The 19,435-nt window shown below is 39.7% G+C and overlaps 1 protein-coding gene across 8 annotated transcripts in view; it reads left to right on the top strand.

The window, feature by feature from the left end:
- ARID1B (AT-rich interaction domain 1B) overlaps nt 1-19,435 on the top strand; it is a 325,490-nt gene that overhangs the window by 266,818 nt on the left and 39,237 nt on the right. For 5 of the 8 annotated variants that reach the window (XM_077782156.1, XM_077782158.1, XM_021532086.3 and 2 more), the window contains one exon: nt 16,339-16,490. In XM_077782156.1, the coding sequence (XP_077638282.1) occupies nt 16,339-16,490 (152 nt within the window). The remainder of the gene's footprint in view (nt 1-16,338; nt 16,491-19,435) is intronic. The other 3 variants (XM_077782157.1, XM_021532087.3, XM_021532089.3) reach the window with 1 other exon arrangement.

Below are 19,435 nucleotides of genomic sequence, written 5' to 3'. Positions count from 1 at the left end.
TCTGCTTCTGTCTGTCTGGTTTAGGCTATAAGCTGATAGGTCAGGCACGAAGGAATAAATAGGCCATCACTGCAGCTGCAGGAACAGGACTTCTCTATAATCATAGAATGAAAGGAAAAGCTCACGTTTGTTGGTATTGACAGGAAGAAAAGACTTTGTGTTAAGTGGAAAGCATTTGCTTGTGATTCAGCTTGCACGTTGGGCATAGTGTGTGATGTTTGATCAAAAACTGGGTTAAATGATTATCACTTCTATCTCACATTTTCCTCCTAAGTAAATTTTGTAGAACTGCTTTCTCTTTCTAGCTTTGACTGGACAAAACTGCCCCATTTCAGATCATTCCTATCACATACTGCCCATTCCAGTGATCCGGCACCTATGGAAGCGCTGAGCAGTCATTGAATCTCTATCACAAATACTGGCAAAAGGGTAATTTATAAACTTCAAATTGGGAGGAACTTGTCACACCACTCTCATGCCAGGGGGGTTGCAAGCACACTGTTTTCCTCTTTGATCTCAAGTCAGCTGTAGGGGAGAAAGTATAATGGCTTTTGGCTATTCCTGCAAGTCCTCGAGACTCGCATATGGAAAGAAGGTATTTGACAATGACTTGGATTTGTGATACAGATCAAATCCAGAGAGGTTCTGCTTCAGGCCACTACACATTAGGTCACCTGCTTATCCAATCTGGGGCTGGCAGACACAGCATGTTTTCTTCACAGCACCCAAACTGTGGAAACACTCAGGCTCCCTCAGCGCACCAGCCTGACCAGTGCGGGTTGGCAGCAGTGTAAACTGGACTTACTATGGGACCTTGGAATTTTTGAAAATGTTTGTGAATATCCCATTGGCTGCTGAAGGAATATAAAAATCACATAAAAGATACAGAAATACTTGTTTTCTAGAGGGGATTTGAGTTTTTTGTTTTCTTTTTACTAATGCCACTGTGACAGTACAATGAAAATCTGCATGTCTCTCACTCAACACACCTGCATGGCTTTTGGCACAGCTCTATTTCTTTGTGCCTAAAAGGGACATGAAGAACTTCCTCACTGAGAAGGAATGAGATGTCTCCTTCCCTGACCCAGGCACCATTTTACTTTCTTAATTTGTGGTGTTCTTGTCTGCAGCAGTTTGTGCATCCACATTTTCTGGACTTGGTGGTATTGTCACTACTGCCTATGCAGAGAACTGCAACCTCCCGAAGTACAATCCTTTTCTAAGAGATGATGTACTGCAAGAGCAATTACAGGGTTTCTTAACAGGATTTGCAAGGAAGTTTTAGCACACTGTAGTTGAATGTGCATGTATTTGAAAAAATTAGTCTGTAGAAGAATTTTTAGGAGCACTAAGTATCCCTTGCAAAATATTTGCCTGAAGTGCAACTACTGTTTTCTCAGAGTCCTCCACACTGAATTCTGTAACCATATTACAAGTTACAGAGCTGGGAGAAAGTATCTATGTTGCCTCTCAGCTTGTTGCTCCCTCACAAACAAGTCCGTCTTCACCTGAGATTTAACTCTTACAGACTTCCCTGCCATCCTGTTATTCCAGTTGTTGCCTCCATAGGAAATCTTTAATACCCAAATTACTGCTTCTGTCATGGCAGTTAACAAGTTTTAATTACCAGTGTTCCGTAGCTGCTAGTTTGGTTTTCCCCTTAATAACATTGTTCATATATGTGTACAGAGAAGGCAGAAAGAAAAAAGATTAGAACAGAAGTTATGTACTTTGTTATCCAATTCAAAAAACAAAACTTAGTGAAATGGGATAATACTCCGACCACACAACTTTACCTAATTGGGAAGACATCCACTCCTGTATGCCACCATGCATGAGCAATGCTCAGCCTTTTTCTTTGAATGTGTTGAGTTTATAAGATTCAGCTGTGGAGCTCAGAAAGTGTTGGATTTTTATTACTATAAAACACTCTGTGTAGAATTAAGAATAAAATGAAATGGTTGTGTCATAGTCATGGTTACACAGCAGTGTTTCTGTTCAAGTTGGTTGTGATCCACTTCAAGGTCAACTTGTTGACTCAGAAGCCAAGTATCAATAGGGGAGAGAAATTTATCTTCAGCTGTTAATCCACAGGATCTGTCCTTTCCCAGCCCAGGAGTCTCATTTAGACATAGAATGCTGGTTTGCCTCTGCCTTGCCAAGCCACACTAAGCAGCAGCATAAAAAGAATTTAAATGGCATGTATCAGGAAAAAAATCTCTTCCATTGGCGCACAAAATCAATGTTCATTAACCAGGGCAGGATAATCAGGATCTGAGTGTCAGCCAGTTGTACCTAGGTATCATCCTCAGAGCAGACCACCACCCTTTTCATTAGAAAATATTAAAATCATACAAATGAAAGTGGTGGCTGTGGAAGATAGTAGGTTTACACCATTTGAATTAGCCTTTGACCTCATATTGAGGTCTTCTTTATGTTAAGCTTTGATTAATTTATATGGCTACATAATACCTTCCCTGTAACCTAACATCTTATGATGTGCTGGTCTCTCTTGTGCATGCATGCCAGGGTTTTCCAAATGGTAACTACCATGTCAGGCTAGAGAAAAGAAAGGTTTTTAAGATCACTTCATTGAATCTCTTCATTGTTTCAGGCTACCCAGTGTGTTCAAGCTTGCCCTGAGTAAAAGTTCACAGCAGGCAATGTTAAATAAATCTCCAGTACCCTGTGTAGTAATTCACTTTATTTTCAGGAGGAGAGTGTGAAGGAACTACAAAACAGTATTTTCCTTCTTATATTTGTCTTGTCTTGGTCTCTGCATAACCATTGACTGGTGAGGACTCTATGTTGAAGACCTAATATATCCATGGAAGAAAGTTGGCATTGACTGAAACCCCAAGGGCTGGTTCTGCTGCAGGAGACTAGAACCCAGAGGAGACCTTAAAGGACCAGGTGGATCCAAAAGATGTTTTATCACGCTGTGATTCTTAGAACAACACAGAGATTTATAGTGACAGATACATGTTCCAGTATGTACAAAAACTGCATTACAATAAGCCTTTAGTAAAAACAGTTTTAAGAAAATGAGATAATGTTTGTATCTCATTCTTACTGTTTGTAAGAAATGAGATCCATGTTGATATGAAAGGCAGCAAATTTAGCCAATATCTTCTAGTACCAGCCAGTGTTGAACTCCTCAGTTTGTAGATGCCCAGCTTGAACCTTTGCAGGTCTATGTGTGCACTGTCTGTGAGCTTTGGCTTTCTATAGCAAGTTCTCACTTTAAAACTGATTATCAATTTGGCACCCAAAGTCAACTGACATCTTTAGAGCTAGATGCTTTTCTCCATCACTTCCAGCATCTTTCATGCTAGCAGTGAGTGTCATTCTGAGCATGTCTTCTTAGCAGTTGAAAGTGTGACTGTAGTATATGGAAAGGTAAAAACAGTTGTAAAATGGCTGACTTGGATGCTTTTAGTAGTGTGGCCTTAGAAAATGTAATTCAGTGCTACCTGGCTGTAAAATGTGCATCCAACTGGGTGCTAAAATGAGCCTTTTGCTGGTGCAACTACAGTTATCAATACCTGAACTAATTACAACAAAATGAGTTTTGATGTGCCTACATGAGGAGCAATCCTATCTTTGAAGACATCCCCTTTGACCTCAGTATACCTTAATATGATTCTCAGGATTGCATGTTGCAATTTTGTAAATTAAAGCAATTTTTTTTAACAGATTGAGTGAATTTAGAATTAAGTGCCATTGATTTTAGAGGAGATGATTCAGACCTAGTAGTTTATTAAACAGAAATTTGGAATCAGTTTTGCTATTTGCGGCCTCTGATCATTTTAAATCCTGGCCATTGTGTTGCTAAATTGAGGTGGATATTTACATTACCTTCTGCATGTCCCCATGCCACCTGAGAAGTGGTGTTCAGTCTCTACAATCATGTGTGATGTTGCATTGCTTTGACATAATTTTAGGCATTCTAGAATATGGTTCTTATTCTAAATTGCTTAGCAACTGATTGGTTACCACAGCCTCATTGTAGTGTGGTGAGAAGAATTTAGTACATTTTTAATCAGTCATAAAACTGATCAAACAAAACTGCACTGATACTAGAGTAGTTTTGTTGTACAGAGAAACACAGTTAGTGTAAATTAGTTTTAAAAGTGCAGTCTAGATGTCTTCGTCTTAGTCTGTGTGTGTGTGTATACATGCACTTGCACACATACAGGCACACTAACCTTCCATCAGCATTTCTCTCCTGCTGTGTATGTATAATTCATAATCCTATGTTGCTGGTGCCAGCAAAGCACTTTTTCCATATTATTTTCTCCAACAGCAGGGTAATGCAGCACTGCTGATGGACTAGAAGGTACTGGTGAGGAAATATAGTAATGGACATGGTGCATTAAAATGTCAAAAGGCAAAAGAAGGAGGCGGAAATGGGGAATAAATTTTTTAAAAAGAATAATGATATAAATAAAACCAAGAACTGTTTTAGGTGTTTTACATCCTAGTGGCTGTCAGTTTTGTGCAATATTTTCCAGTCTGGCCCTTTTGATCTCAAAACTTGGATTTAAAATTCTAATTGTAATTTTGAAAGCTGCAGTTTTGTAGCAGGAAGTCTTGAAGCGCTCCAGTAAAACCTACCATCTTTAATCCCTGGAGAGAGTATATATTTTCCATTGTTTTCCCTTTTCCCCTTAAGCTTGGAGGTGCTGTTCTTCTCTGCTGGGAAGTTCGGTGGAGTGCAGGAAGGTTAAGTACTCATTCAAGTTTCTTTGCTTATTCAAACCAGGCTACTTCTAGATGAAAGGCTGCCAGCTGTGAAATCCCCAAAGTAAACTAGGCTAAGATAGGACTGGTAGCCATAATTGGAGCCAGTGCCTGCGTTATCTGTTGCCTTTGAAATAAGCCCCTGGCAAGAAAGGCTCTTTCTGCCGGGTCTTTTTATTTAACATTCAGTCACACGGAAGGAGTTGCTCCTGTTCAAATTCAGGCCATTCACAGTTCTCCAGGCTCAAGCTGTCTGGTCATTTCCCCTCTGCTCTGCTCCTCCAAACAATCACAAATTTCCTTTAGAGATCTTGATGGCCACCCTGAAATGACCCCCACTTTGCTTTCAATTAGTGCTGTTCTAATATCCCGGTGGTACTTTCAGTCCATGAAACTAAATTTGGCTTCCAAAATAAAGTCCGTGTATAGTTTCAGCGAGGTGAAGTGGTTTTTCTTCTTGGCTTAACTGGCTGTATTGTCTCTGTGAACCCCAAATACTCTCGTGCTGGCTCCAGCTGAGGCTGGAGGAGATGCAGTAATAGCTGGAATATCTTCTCCCCATGCTAGGCTTCTGTGTTCAGAGGGGTTAAAAGTCCAAATACTAATGCTTACTGTAACTGTAATTTCGAAGGAAGCTATTAACCAGCATTGACATATTTCTCTTCTAAAGGACTCATGCTTCTTCCCTCCTCATGAGAAATATGCATTTGTATCAAAGTGATTTTTTTATTATTTCTTTTTTTCCTCTCCTTATGTTTTGCTTTACAAAGCAGAATCATGTATGGGTTTTTTCGATAATGTATTAGGAGGGAAGAAGTTCAGCTCAGCTTATATGTATTTATTATTGTAAGGGGAGAGCTAGAAATCTTCTGTGATTATTTTATTTAAATGGAGATGCATTTTATGGATCAGCTCAAAATTGCTGATAAAATTGTGTAAGGATTGGAAGAAACTTTACATGCTGAGCTAACCAAAGCCATTTCTTGTGGGAGACCAAGAGAAACACATTTTTATCTGGAATTTTGTTTTACTAAAAGGTAAATCCATCATTTTGGAGCCCTGGTTGTCACCATGCTGCAGAGCTCTTGCAGGCAACCAGTGATTTGGGGAGGCATTTTTTTCTTCTTTGGACTCATCAATCATGTCGACTGCTGTATGCTGTTCATGCCATTAGAGATTAACCACAGACCTCAAGAGTCCTACTCTTTTCCTTCTTCAGAGAGTAACCATTCTTAAATTGTGAAAGAAGGAGTATGTTGGGAAGGAAGCATGATTTTTAGTCATGAATGAGAATTTTCACTTACCTCAGAGACACTTCTAATTTGATTATTATTTTGTCAAGGTTATTTTTGGCTTGATTTGGTTGTTTAGGAGATTCGTTGCCCTCTGTAGAAAGACTTGTTATTTTGGAACAAAATTGCAGTGTAGGACTTTGCATAGCTTATTAACATTCTGCCTCTGGGTTGGATGTTACATAGAAATTCTGTACCTTAAAATATGATCTTTAGGACATTAAGAATGTAGTACTTCATTTATTGATGTTGTATAAAGTTAAAGAATAAGGGAGGACCTTAGATTGAGTACTCTTTCTTGGGTGACAAAAACGATTTCAGATAAGGAAACGGTTTTCACAGTCTGTCAGAAGATCTACTACTTTAAATCACAGAACTGGTTAGGAAAAAAAAAAGCCAAAACAAAGTAGAATAGCCATCTGTTTAATGGGACTCATGAAAAAAGCTGATTCTGTGACTGTGCTGTGTGATTTGGCGCGTTACATTGTGGAAGTCCAATACTGTGATAGAAGAGCCTGAGATTTTTGTGACGGAAAGAGAGGGACATAAAAAATGGTAGGAGGGTTTCAGGTTTTCAAGGCAGTTTAAGGTTTTAGGTTCTTTTACAAGGGTGGTATTTGAGAGAAAAATAATTTTTTTTTTTTTTTGGCAATGGTGCCTGGGGAAATATGAATGGGAAGAGCCCTTCAGTTTGTTGATGAGTTCAGATGGGAGTACCAATTCTAGCTGGACATATAAGTAGTCTTGTAAGAATCATATTAAATAATAACCTAGCAGCAGGAGATTTTGTTAACGATGGCTGGCAATCTTACTAACACGTTAAATATCTGTTGCAGTGGCCACAGTAGGTTTCAGGCATCTGAAACAAAGATGAAGAAAAGAGGCAGCTGAAATCATACTGGCATGTGCACTACATTGCTCTTGTGAAACTGTCCAGTGTGCCAAACAGCCGAGACTGATAGTAGCAGTGCTGGTAATAATATCAATAAACATATAACTGCTCCAGGCCATTGGGCAAAGATAGGTGAGTGAAAACGTGTCTGCTGGAAAATCCCCCTGGAGAACTTCCTTACCATGCTGATGCACATGCACAGTTGCATTCAGCATGCTGCTGTCATCCAGATGACATTTTACTATGAAAAAATACATTGAAGAGCTGGCATGAAATGATAGGTTTTTATTAGATTTTCGGTTGGTTGCTAGCTGCTAGCACAGTGCATTCCAAGGTGCTCAAAAGCAGTGGCTGAACATGGCAAGAAGGTAGTGGGAGACAGCATCCCCAGATGGAAGATGAGGGAGCTCAGGGGTTAAGCCTCTCCCAAGACGGTGTCCCACCAGAGGAATCTGAGTTATTGAAAACCAAAGTGTGTCCTTAGTTTTCTGTAGCTTTTTAGCACCACACCTTGGTGACCTTCTGACTGTTCAAGTGCTGGGAACAGACTCTTACCACTTTCAAGTAATCTTTCTGGGAGAGAGTTCATAGGGCCTTCCGACTTTTTAATACAGCTATTTATAAACATGCACAAAAATAGAAGGTGCATAGTGAGAGTCATATGAGTCATTCGCATTTTGACATCAAGTCACACCAGGCTAAATCGCCCTTCTTGACACATTCTGTTTCAGATTGACAGCATCATGCCATACAGGGCAAATTTCTTTTTTTCCCTATAAACCCAGTTCATGCATGCTCCTGCTTGCTGGACAGATTAAAGCAGCCCTCTTTTGTGCATCACACGCTCCACTTGGGCTAAGAAATGTATCTCCTCAGTGCTCAGATACCACGTGTGAGGTAGATGGTTGTGCAAGCAGTTGCTGTTAGAGCTGCTGTACAAATCCATATGTGGTGAAGGTAGACAGAGGTCACCAAGAGCAGAGCTGTGATGGGTTTCCAAGCCATTTGACTTGGCCCAGTTTTCAGTTGTTCTGTGGATTTTGTCACACAGCATTATAATTGTATTTATCCAGTACAGGTTACATGGAGTACCAAGAGCTTAGTTTGTTCTTACACAAATTCAAATCTGGATGTATTGCTGTACTTGTAAGAATGCTGTGCAATAAAGGCATTTCAGGGGTTCTCTGTGAGTTTGAAGACTGGTAATCAAATGCTGTGATCACCATGAAATTCAGACCAAAACTACTTTAATTAACACAAAGGGAATTTTATAAAAAGAAAATCAAATGGCTGCAACTTAAACAAACAAACAAAACCCTACATATTTCACTATCATTAAATGCTTTTCAGTCACACACCCTTCTGTCATTAGGACCAAATCAAGTTAGGGATTTATTTTCTTTTTAACAGGCTTGTGCTGTGTTTTCCTCAGTGTATTCAACTAACTTTATTATTCTTCTGGCCATATCTTAGACCATTATTAATCTTGGATCTCTTCCTCAGTTTTTATTATCTGTAAAATGGGGTAGAGAGATTTTTTTCTGATCCCAGTATGCATTCAGCTGTGCAAATGTTGGGTAGTTGTGTTCTTATTAGCATTATTACTTATGAATTACATGTGCCTCTTATGTTGCTCTTCCAGAGTTTGATGTGGTGTGACACTTCTGTTCTGTTGGGCTTTAAATGACTACCAAGTAGGTAACCCATTGAGCAGATGTTTTCACTGGAAAAATCGTTAATGTGTTGAAAACAACATGTAAAGTAACAATAGGTTTTTGTGATTTTTTCTGAGTAGCTCAGCATTGAATCAGTGTGGTAGGAACAACTAATTTTTAAGTTCCTCCCACTCCTCAATTAGTTTTTAGCAAAATTCAGCCAATGGAGATGATGCTAAAGGCACAAGTAGTTTTGTAAATCAGAAGAAAGATAAAATATTTAGAAAGACTATTTCTGTTACTCTTTTCAAAAGTATCTTGCACAACAATATTTAGATCAGCCAAATGAAAAATCAGGCAGTGTACTGACTGCAGTGGATTACAAGGCAATTTGCACTATCATATAATCACAGTGTTAAAATTATTTCTCCCTTTTAGCATTACCATTTAGGCCTGGTTGTTGAGAAGAAGAGTTTTGTGTTAGCTCTTTGTACCTCCTGTCAGCAGACACTTACAAACACACACCTCTCAGTACAAATCCAGACGCTTTTTCATTTATGTTTCCCCGTGCTTTGTCAGTGTCGGTGTTTTTCAGAACTTAGTCCTCCCATTTTCACACAAGTAGACATGCACAAGTGTAAAATTTTCTCTTTCTTTCTATTCTCAGAAATGGCAAACAGTCTTCTGGCAGATCTAATACCTCTCATAGCAGCAGCTTTCATGGTTGCTTTTCTGAAACTTTGTTATTACAATTGGTGAACTTCCCCACTGAAGAGAGGGGAACATATAAGAACATATAAGTTCAGGTTAGCATACTTGCAGTAGCAGCTAACAAGAAAAAGATACTTTGCTTTCAGATATAATGATGTTAAATTAATTTGTTTTATTCACATGGGAACTGCTTTCAATGCTATTTTATAGCTGCACAAGACACTATTCAGGCTTCGTTTGTCTTGGCCTTTGCTAAGAGTACTGTGAACCTCCAGACAGAACAAAACAAGCAATATTGGGGTTTATTTTCCCTTGCTCCCTTCTCCCTTCTTCCCATATCCGCTGACAATAGAAATGGTTTCACTTCTCCAAGAAAACCCATAATGTAGCAAGAAAGAAAATCCATAACAAAAGAGCATATGTATCTGCCTGCTCATGTTTATGTGTAAGTTCTCCAGGGAGAAAGCATTCACAGGTCTCACTCCTGAATTACTCTCATTATAATAACCCATTTGGTGTCAAAGTGTGACAGATTATAAGCGCTTAAGGCTAGTCCCAGCTCAAGACAGATTTAAATAAAGTACTTCTGGTTATTGTGCAGGTCAGTGTGTTTAAATAACAACCCCCCAAATCATACTTTGACATTTAAAAGAGAGAGGAAATATTGTCATGCTGCAGACCTGGCACAGATAAGCACAGGGCAATTTGGTCAGTACACTGTGATTTGTGAGTGCAGCCTAACGCAGTCATTTTCACAGTTTGTAATCAAGTAGCCACCTTAGCAGTGTGTCAGCATTAAAAGAAAAAATGTTCCTTTTAAAATGTTTACACAAATTACTCCCCTGAGGTGCTGCAGTGCATTCGCTGCAAAACTGATGTAGGTTAAAGATCTGGAGTAGAAATGGCAAACTTGGGACCTTTTTTTTTTCACCAGCTAACTGCTCAGGTGGCCAGGTCACAGTAGCAAGATAGTTTTTCAGGTCCAGCACCTAGGGCAGCAGAACTGGGAGAAATCCCTACATTAGGTGCACACTGTGTCAAGTGTCAGGAAGTGCAGTACCGAAGCGCCTAACTAACAACTGATAGGAGTTTGTGACTGCCAGGATTTGTGCAGTGTGGCTCAATGCCACCTCTTCCCTGCCTGGGCTGTGTCCCATCTCTGCTCTTGTCCCTGTAGCATTGTCCCTTCAGCATCGCCCCGTTGTGCCACATTTAGACTGGGGCTTCCCCCAGCATTTGGCCAAGGTGGCCACCTCAGAGCCTGGCCCTGCCTCAGGGCAGGGTGCACGAGCTGAGGAGATGAGGGAAGCCATATGTCTTGTAGCACCCTGCTTTGGAAGCTTCCTGTGAATCCCTTCCATTTTTCAGGCATATCTGGCTAAGAGGCTCCACTTGTGCTAGAGTGTAACCTGTGTTTACACTGGGAGTAGCAGCATTCTGTTTCACCCTGCTCCTTCTCCTGCATCTGTTTCATCTGCTTTCTCCTGTGCACCTGTCATCCTCCTTGCCCTAAAAACCTTTGGCACCTAGTGAGGATGCTCCCAATCGTTTTTCCTTCTTAATTTCCTTCTACTGTCTCCTTCATTTCCATTTTCTATGCCCCAGAATCTTCTACCTCCACCATCTCTATACTCTCCACCTCTGAAGCTTTCTTCTGTTCCCTATAGATTTCCATGTTGGACTCACCTCCTGTGCTCAGGCTGCCACAGGGCTCGTTACAGAAGCTGGTTCACTTTTTCTGTCTGTATGAACAGTTTTGCTCTGGAGTTGTAGATTGAGAGGCACCTGTACAAGGCATCAGGTGCCTCTTAGAAGATCCACAGAAAGTTTTAGAATTTGATCTCTATGTACACAAGAGCAACCTGAGCTTTGACATATGAAAAGTCTTCATTTTTTGCCTTGTTGAGAAGCATAATCCACTTCTGTCACTGTCCATAGCTAAACCATATACACATCTGAACTCAACTTCATAGTGAATCTTTTTTCAGTAAGAAGAGAGAAGGAAGATGACAGTATAAGTCTTGCATCAGGTGACAAAACTGAGGAGGTACTAAATCACATATCAGGAAGCGTGAAGTGCAAGGGCTGTAGAGTGACTTCTGTGTCACAGTTGGAGACAACACATAAGCCTACTGAGGATTTCAGGTCCAGTTAAAGGAAGGCATTTCAGTGTTAGAGACTCCTCAGCAGCTGTGATCACTCATGTGCTCCTGTGCATTGTCAGTGCTGTTCTTTCTAACAATTTCTTTGTTGTGCTTTTTAACGATGACCAGATCTTGCGTGTCGACTCCTCTTTTTAAATACACGGACTTCTGCATTAGCTCAGAAGACGCAATTAGATCTGATGCTACTTGTTTTGCAGAGAAAAGAGATTAAGTGCAGATTAAGCTTTGGGTAGATTGCAAATGAAGGAAAACAAAAGATCAGAAGAACTTCTTAAAAGGGAATGGTTTGAATTTGAGCAGTTGTATTTTGGGCCCGATAGTACACCAGACTGTCAACAGCACAGTGGAGCTGACAAGCTAAGAACATAGGATCATTCAAGCTGGAAAGGAACCTCAGGAGGAAGTTTAGTCCAACCTTCTCCTTATCTTGGAGCTTAGGGTGTTATCCTGTTGGGTCTTCAAAATCTCCAAAGGCAGAGATTGTCCTTTGGGCCACCAAATCTAGTCTCACTATTTTTACTGGGAAAATGGTTTCCTTGCATCCAGTCTGAACTTAATATGTTTTCACTCTTACCCAGTGTGTCTTGGTTCCACGCCCCACTCCTCTGTGAAAAGGCCAGTTTTGTCTTCTTGCTGACCTCCTTTTAGGTGCTATGGGGCTGCTGTAGGTTCCTCTTGACAGCTGCCTCTGCCCCAGGCTGAATGAGGCCTCATCCTTCAGCCCTTCCAGGGTGAGTGCTCAAGCCCTGGCCATGTAAGGGGTTCTCTGCTCACTCTAGTTCATCATCATCTTTTCTGGTGATCCAAAACTGAACATGATACTCTAGATGGAGTCCAGTGAGTCCCGAGGAAGGAGGGGATGATCAGTTTCTTCCATCTCCCAACTCTGCACCTTGTCACACAGCCCAGGATGTTGTTTGCCCTCTTTGCTGCCAGGGCAGACTGCTGGCTTGTGCCCAGCTCCATCTGCCAAGATGCCCAGGGACTTGTCAGCAAATCTGCTCCCTCTAGTCAAATCCTAGCTAGCACCACTGCAGGGGGCTCATCCTTCCCAGGTGCAGGACCTTGCACTTGTCCCTGTTGACTTTTACAAGATTCTTGTCAGCACATTCCTCCAGCTTCTCCAAGTCCCCTGAGGTGGCAGCTCTTTCCTCAAGCATAACTGGCTCTGGCATGAGGCATTGCTAAATTGTCAACAGAGTAAATAAACCATAGAAACCAAGCAGATTCCTCTCTTCCACTTTAAATCTCTTAAAATTGCTGAACTCTTGAAGATCTACTTGTAGCTGTAGAGCAGAAGAAAAAATGTAGCCATAGGTATTGTGTTTAAATGGATAGCATAATCCCAAATTTGTATTGGCCTGGCTGCTTGTTCTTTTAAATGGGCAGAAAGACATTATCTGGGATCAAGGTGTTGCAAGAGCAGATACTCTAGTTCATACACAGTGCAGGGTTTCTCTGACCAATACATTTAAATGTATTTGTATATGTTGCCTGCATGCAGAAATGTCGGGTGCTGAGGGTTCCTTCATTCCCTTGGAGGGTAACTGTATCTCACCATGAAGACATATTTTCATTATACTAAAGTATATATTTTCTTAATTTCTTCCTATTATTCCTAATTGCATCATCCCTAAGCAACCCAGCCCTTGGTGTTTATGTGGCAAATACTGTAAAATTGTATACTTAGCTGGGTTTGTAGTGCTATAAAATTCGCAGCTGGCCAGTTGAATTTTTGCCATTAGATGTCACTACGTGTACAGAAACTGTTTTTAAAGGTTTGACTTTTATTTAGCATCCTGGAAAAATGGAGGAGGGAATCGGGAGATGTAGGAGAGAGTCTAGTACTGTAGTATGTTGGATATGCCTTAACTAAAAGCAGCACAGAAGGAAACATAAGATTTTTGACTTAACTCCAACAACCAACAGATGATGCTGTGACCTTAAGCATATATAAATATGTTTAGCAGCTGCTGTGTAACATATTTATAAGTGTTTAGTGACCTGGAGGTTAATCAAAATGAGTTTGGTGATCTCAGCTCAGTTCTTAATGGACTCCACTTCATATTATAGCACTGATGCAGCACAATTTGTCACAGTCGGCAGTCTTTACTCAAAGGAGGCCTACTGTGGAGTGAGAATTAAAGGCTGAAGTAATACCTGATTATTTCTCCCTAAAGAAACTTTCCATTCTGAGCCATCATAGAGCAAAATAATATGTGGAGGAGCTCTGTACTGCTCACTGCACCCAATCTCAGAATAAAATAGCATTTACTCTGACAGGATGTCCTTTCAGTGTTACTGAATTAGCTCATGCATGCTGCAGTCAGGGCTCTGATAGGGGGCTGGGAAAGGACAAAGTCCTGCCAGGGATGGTGCTGAGTCTTCTCTCTTGCTGGGCTCTTTCCAGAAATGGAGAGATGTGTCTGTTCCAAGTACAACATTACATGGGAGGATGAAAGGGAAAGCTATTACCTTGCCTGATGAAATTTCAGAATTAGGTTCTGCCATTCAGGTTCTTCTGGGTGCAGAAGCAATTTTTTTAGATTTCAGTTGTTTTCTTGCTGTCCTAGCCAAAGCCTGTATATTCTTTTTATTTAATTTCCACTCTCTGTCTAAACTGGAAATAGTTTCCTACTTCTTGATTTAAAGCTGTTGTACAGCAGTATGCTTGCATGAGCTGCAATTGAGATTGATGTCCATTGTGGGTAACATGAAATAGGTTATACCTCAATTTGAGACAATGAACAGCCCCACAGCTTAGAAAATACACATGCTAGGAAGTAATACTATTGAAATAATAGTAGGTAAGGAGCAGTTTCAGCTTACCAACAAGGTGTGTGTCTCCTGTGCATTTTTAATGTAAAAGAAGGACATTAAAGAGATAGCTACCTGTAGAGACTTGTCTTTTCCAGGATCCTAGCTTTACTCCATAAAAGAACCTCTGAAAATCCATTACTTCTTTTTTAAAGTATGAAAATACACTTGCACATTTTTGTCATCTTCACTAGTAACTTTACCCAGTAACAGAAAAGATCTTGCTTATCCAGCATAGAAGGCATTTTTCAGTTAACTGCATTTGCTGAAATATAGCAATTTTCAGCTAAAAAAGGAGGGCAGGAGGGGTTTAAGACAAAGTATTTACATAAGAAAAGCTTGGTTGTGTGACTCAAATAATTTAAAGTTGTTGCCAAATGGTTCTGCTCTTCTCTTTTCCCTTTGTAATTTTCCCTTGGAGCATTGCACCACTGTGCATTTTAAATCTTTTCCCTCCACTTCTCATTGCATGCTTCATCTGGGAAATGACATTGTATGGCAGTTATCTCCTTCATATCAAAAGAAAGCCTTTGCGTCTTTGCAAGAGTGAAGAAAAGTTTGTCTTCAGAGAGCAAAGGACAAAACTGATTTGGAAAAATATGCTTTATTTAGATAACACGTTCTCTTTTCCTTTGAAGAAATTCACAGTGTGTCAAGAAAAATTAGGCCAAATACTGCTTTAATGGTCCTCCTCCTGTACCTCCTAAAAAAGAAATCTGCTTCTACCAATTGTGTTAAGAATCTGCCATGAGTTTGGAGAAGACAAGAAGCCATTGAAGTTACTCAGGGTTCTTGATTTAGGAGTTGTCTTTTTTTATTTGAATACTGTAAAATAATTAAAAGTACAATTTCTACCAAAACTCTCATCTTGCTACCCAGACATTCAGCTTTCCCTTCCTATAGGGTGAAATTAAGTGCTTCATTTTTTTGTAAGGAAATAAAAGTTAACAGGTACTAAAGCTGTGTATAAGGGTGTTTGCTTTCTTGTTTTATTTGAAAAAGCAACAGAAATGTACAGGGGACACACTGAAAAAAGATCTGAGTTTGTATTTTCCTATGAATATACAAGTAAGTATTTTTTTCTATGTGTTTTTATTCATATGTATTATTTTATATGTGTGTTACCCATATACGTATGATAATACATGCAGTCTTCAACTGTGCTAAGAGAAGGTAGGTCATTGTTTTTTGTATTAAAAGAATAAAAGGTTATTTTTGAAGTTGAATTCTGCATTACATTGGTTATCATGTGTACTTGAATTAGATTACTTTCTTCCTTGTGCCTCAGTTTGTCTACAGAGTTTGACAAATCAGGTACCAAGCATACTTAGATACTTCTTAGAACTTAAAAATTTTAGTCTTTCAAAATACTTGGTCTGGACATGTGGCGAATTATGCAAGGGCTTCATTTAGGGCAGTTTTTGAGACAAATTTAAGTCTCAGTTATACAAGCATTATACAAATATGCTATTCATTTTCTAAAGCAAAATAGTTCTGCTGCGATTTCTTGTCTCAATGAAGTGGAATATGTATGGAGTTTTTTGAAAGATTTGGCATAGATGACCCATACAGATGAACACGGTTCAACACAATAATTCAACAAATGCCGAAATCAGAAACTGAATCTATGGTACCCATTTTTCTTTTGGTCATTTCACTGTTTATTAAGCTCTGGCAGGTAAGGATTGCTATTGCATGGTCAAAATGGTGAGAATGGTGATGCACTGGGGGGTGTTTTTATGCCAGTGCTAGGTTCTAATTTTTACTCCTGATTTTGTTACTGTCTACTCATAGGATATATAATATGAGCTGTATTTTTCTTCTGATTGATAGTGACATAGAAACACTCTGTATATGTCTCTTGAAATTAGTCTTCAGTCCAATTCTATTTCACATATATGATAATCAGCTCAAAACTAACTCAAAGCTCCCCACGTAGGTAAAATGAACTAATTACCTGCTTTTTCCTTACAAATAGTAGGTGATGTGCTCTGTGACAAACCAGAGCATCTTCAGCAATGAGGTCTGTAGTGAGATATTGTATGTGTGCTCTCCCCTCCTAGGCAAGGCAATTTTCCTGCCATGAATCAGAGTGGCATTATGGGATCCAGCTCTCCCTACACTCAGCCGATGAACAACAGCTCTGGCCTGATGAACCCGCAGGCTCCTCCTTACAGCATGGCACCCAACATGGTGAACAGCTCAGCAGGTAATGGTGAGTAACCTTCCAGCAGTGACCTTCCTCCATAAACCTGCTTAACACTATCAGCCCTGGGCTGGTGGCAGAGGAGCATCCTTCTTCATTTGATTTGTTGGGTAGTTCAGGGTGATTTGAAATTAGGCTAAGGTGCTCGCTGGTTTTTTGTGCAGTAACTGATACATTTTTCATTAAGTCCTTCTGCTCAGCACATAGATGAGTTCAGGGTTTTACACAGTTCCAGCATCTCTGGGACTCAGCTTGATGTACATGTTGACCAGCAAGTATATGTGTATTTGTGTGTATGTGTCTGTAAGAAAGGGAAGGAGAACAGTTTCTTGTTTTAAGAGATTGCTTTTGTTTTTCAGTGTCTTATCACTAAGGTTGCAATTTCAGATATTTAATGTGGTAGTCATTTAAAAAAAGATACGTGCACTTGCTCTGATTTGAAGATGCTTTAAGCTGGGCATTTAACATAATTCTTCTGTTTGGAAAATATAGGCTATATTTACTGTTTCCAGAATTTATATAAGGTTTCCTCATTTATTTATTTAAGTATCAGTATATAAAAATTCACCATAACTTCCTCTTGCAAAAAAAAAACCACATTCAATGTAGCTCCTGGATTTATCCTTCATATCATGACTTATGAGTTCAAATTTGCTTGTAGCTTTGTGTGTGACTCTAAAGACAGGCGAATACAGTTTTGCACAAATGTGCTTCATGGTACATATTCAGCTTGAATTCCTAACAATTATCCTCCTTCAAGATAATACTTCAGCAAAGATCAATTCTTTGATTAGGCTGTGTTTGGATGGAGTTTCAATAACTCTGAAGTGAATCCTCCCAAGTACTTATTCCAGTCATGGAGTTTCTGTGCATGCCTTATTGATTACATTATCCCTTTTAGAAATGTTGGGAGTTTTGAAGTTTTTTCTGGAAGCTGAATAGGTTGTGCTAAGGTAATATGAAGTTGTTTCTTGGTTGGTTTTGTTTCTACTTTTATTTTTTATTAAGAAATGCCTTACTACGTAAATTGTGTCTTACCAAGAACCAGGTTTTTCACATCTTTTGCTTTACCCCTCTGAGCCTGTATAATTCTTTCATCCTTTGCATCTTTCACTGTCTTTTCTCTCTGTCTCACATGTTCCGGTGTCTTTGGAAGAAAGTAGCCACAGTGAGATGCTGGTGTCTAGTATGTCCAGAGTTTCTTTCCTCTGCATAGGAGCTGCTGAGACACTGAACAGTGTCATATATTTCAAGAACATTGTCACCATTTTGGTTAGCAGAGGAAAGGAATCTGCTAATCAGTAAGGTTTTCTTTTTAAACAGAGAGAGAGAAATGAACCAAAAAAACCCAAACAAACCAAAAAAAAAAGGCTTTTTCCAGTTCTAGCCTGGAAGCTTTTGGCTAGCCCAGACAGCACACTGCACCATCTGGATAAAGAGGGACAAGCTATTGAAAAGAGCATTAGATAATAGCTTGCTTTTTCCCCACCAGAGCTGTCCCAGGTAATATTATGTTTTGTTTGTGTAGTTATATGTTTTGTCTGGCTTGCTGAAATAAAATTACTTCTGAGCATTGAAACTGTGCTATAAATTCTATTTTGCTATTAGCAGAAGTAATTTTTCCACCCTTTTCCGTCGGCCCCCAGAGCTGCAAAAATAACCAACAGCAAACAGATGGCAGAGTGCCCTGCCTAAGAAGATTTATGTATTCCTAAGGAATAACCAGTTTAAAGGAAGATTCACAGAGGTTTTTTTGTTCAGATAATTCAGCCATTTGTTATTTCATACAGTGGAAATCTGTTCAATGCAAGACCATTTATCCTAGCAGTCTTTTGTATGGGGTAGTCATACTCTTTTTATTGTGTTATGCATTCTGAAATATTGGATTTTTAATAATTTAAACATTTATCAGGTTTTTTTCTGCCCATGCATTTGTGAGGTTTTCTTTTGTTACAGTTTTATTAATTCAGAGATTACCCAATGGAAAGTAAGTATGAGATGAACTAGAGGAGTTCAGTGCACCTCTTTCAGTCTGTGTGGGAGCACACATGCATCTAGAATTGCTTTACAGACCTCCAAGAGACACTGCTGGGGAGGGCATGGACACACACTACAACAGAAAGAGAAAATTAGGTGTGAATACATTGTTGAGTGCTAATGCTGTGGGAATGCTTAGTTGCCCCCTATCCAGACTCATCCTTCTGCTTCGGTCAAAAAAATGGAAGCTTAAGACAAGTGCAAATATAGTACTTTTAATGATGATTTCTTGAGCTGGGGGTGCATTTTAAGATTAGCTCTGGCCCTGCATTTGATGAGGTGGAGAACCTATAGGTGATACCTTTTTAGGAGCTGGAAAACAGGATTTTCTGTGGCAGGAAGACCAATTCAGCTATGTGGCTTCTTAGCTTCCCCTTCCTCCCTGCCCCATAAAATCACACATCTGTCAGATAAACCAGGGTTCAGTCAATGTGGAGGGCCAAAAACAAGTGCAGCAGAGTGGCTGCTGCTGGAGCGAAGGCATCGGTTAATTTTGCTCACATGCACTGAGCATCCACAGCTGTGACTTCAGTTAGAGGCCAGTGAAAACTTAAGGTGAACAATAAGGAAAAGTTAGGTTCTTCATTGTCTGGGTTTTGAAGGGGGCAGTTTTGTTGCCTGTTGTGAGGGAGGAAGGCGGGTCTTTCATTTCAATAAAATGCACTTTTAGGTTGTACGCTAAAATAGGAGAAGATTGCTGATAACTGATGGAATTGTTTTCATATGGTGTTGGAGCATCAGCACAGCTATGTCTAACACTGGTTTTGTCACCCATTTTTAGTAGTGTTTATAACTCCTCATTACCAGGTGATCCTTTTGTCTTTAGTTTCTTTTAATTAATGTCACAACTGAAAGGAAAATCATGCTGCAGTTATGCATCCTGATACTTCAACAGTGACTGTGGATCAAACAGCAGA

Source organism: Lonchura striata, chromosome 3, assembly GCF_046129695.1.
Source record: "Lonchura striata isolate bLonStr1 chromosome 3, bLonStr1.mat, whole genome shotgun sequence".
Lineage (NCBI taxonomy): Eukaryota > Metazoa > Chordata > Aves > Passeriformes > Estrildidae > Lonchura > Lonchura striata.
The sequence above is the reverse complement of the archived record's forward strand: the minus strand, read 5'-3'. Positions and strand labels throughout refer to the sequence as shown.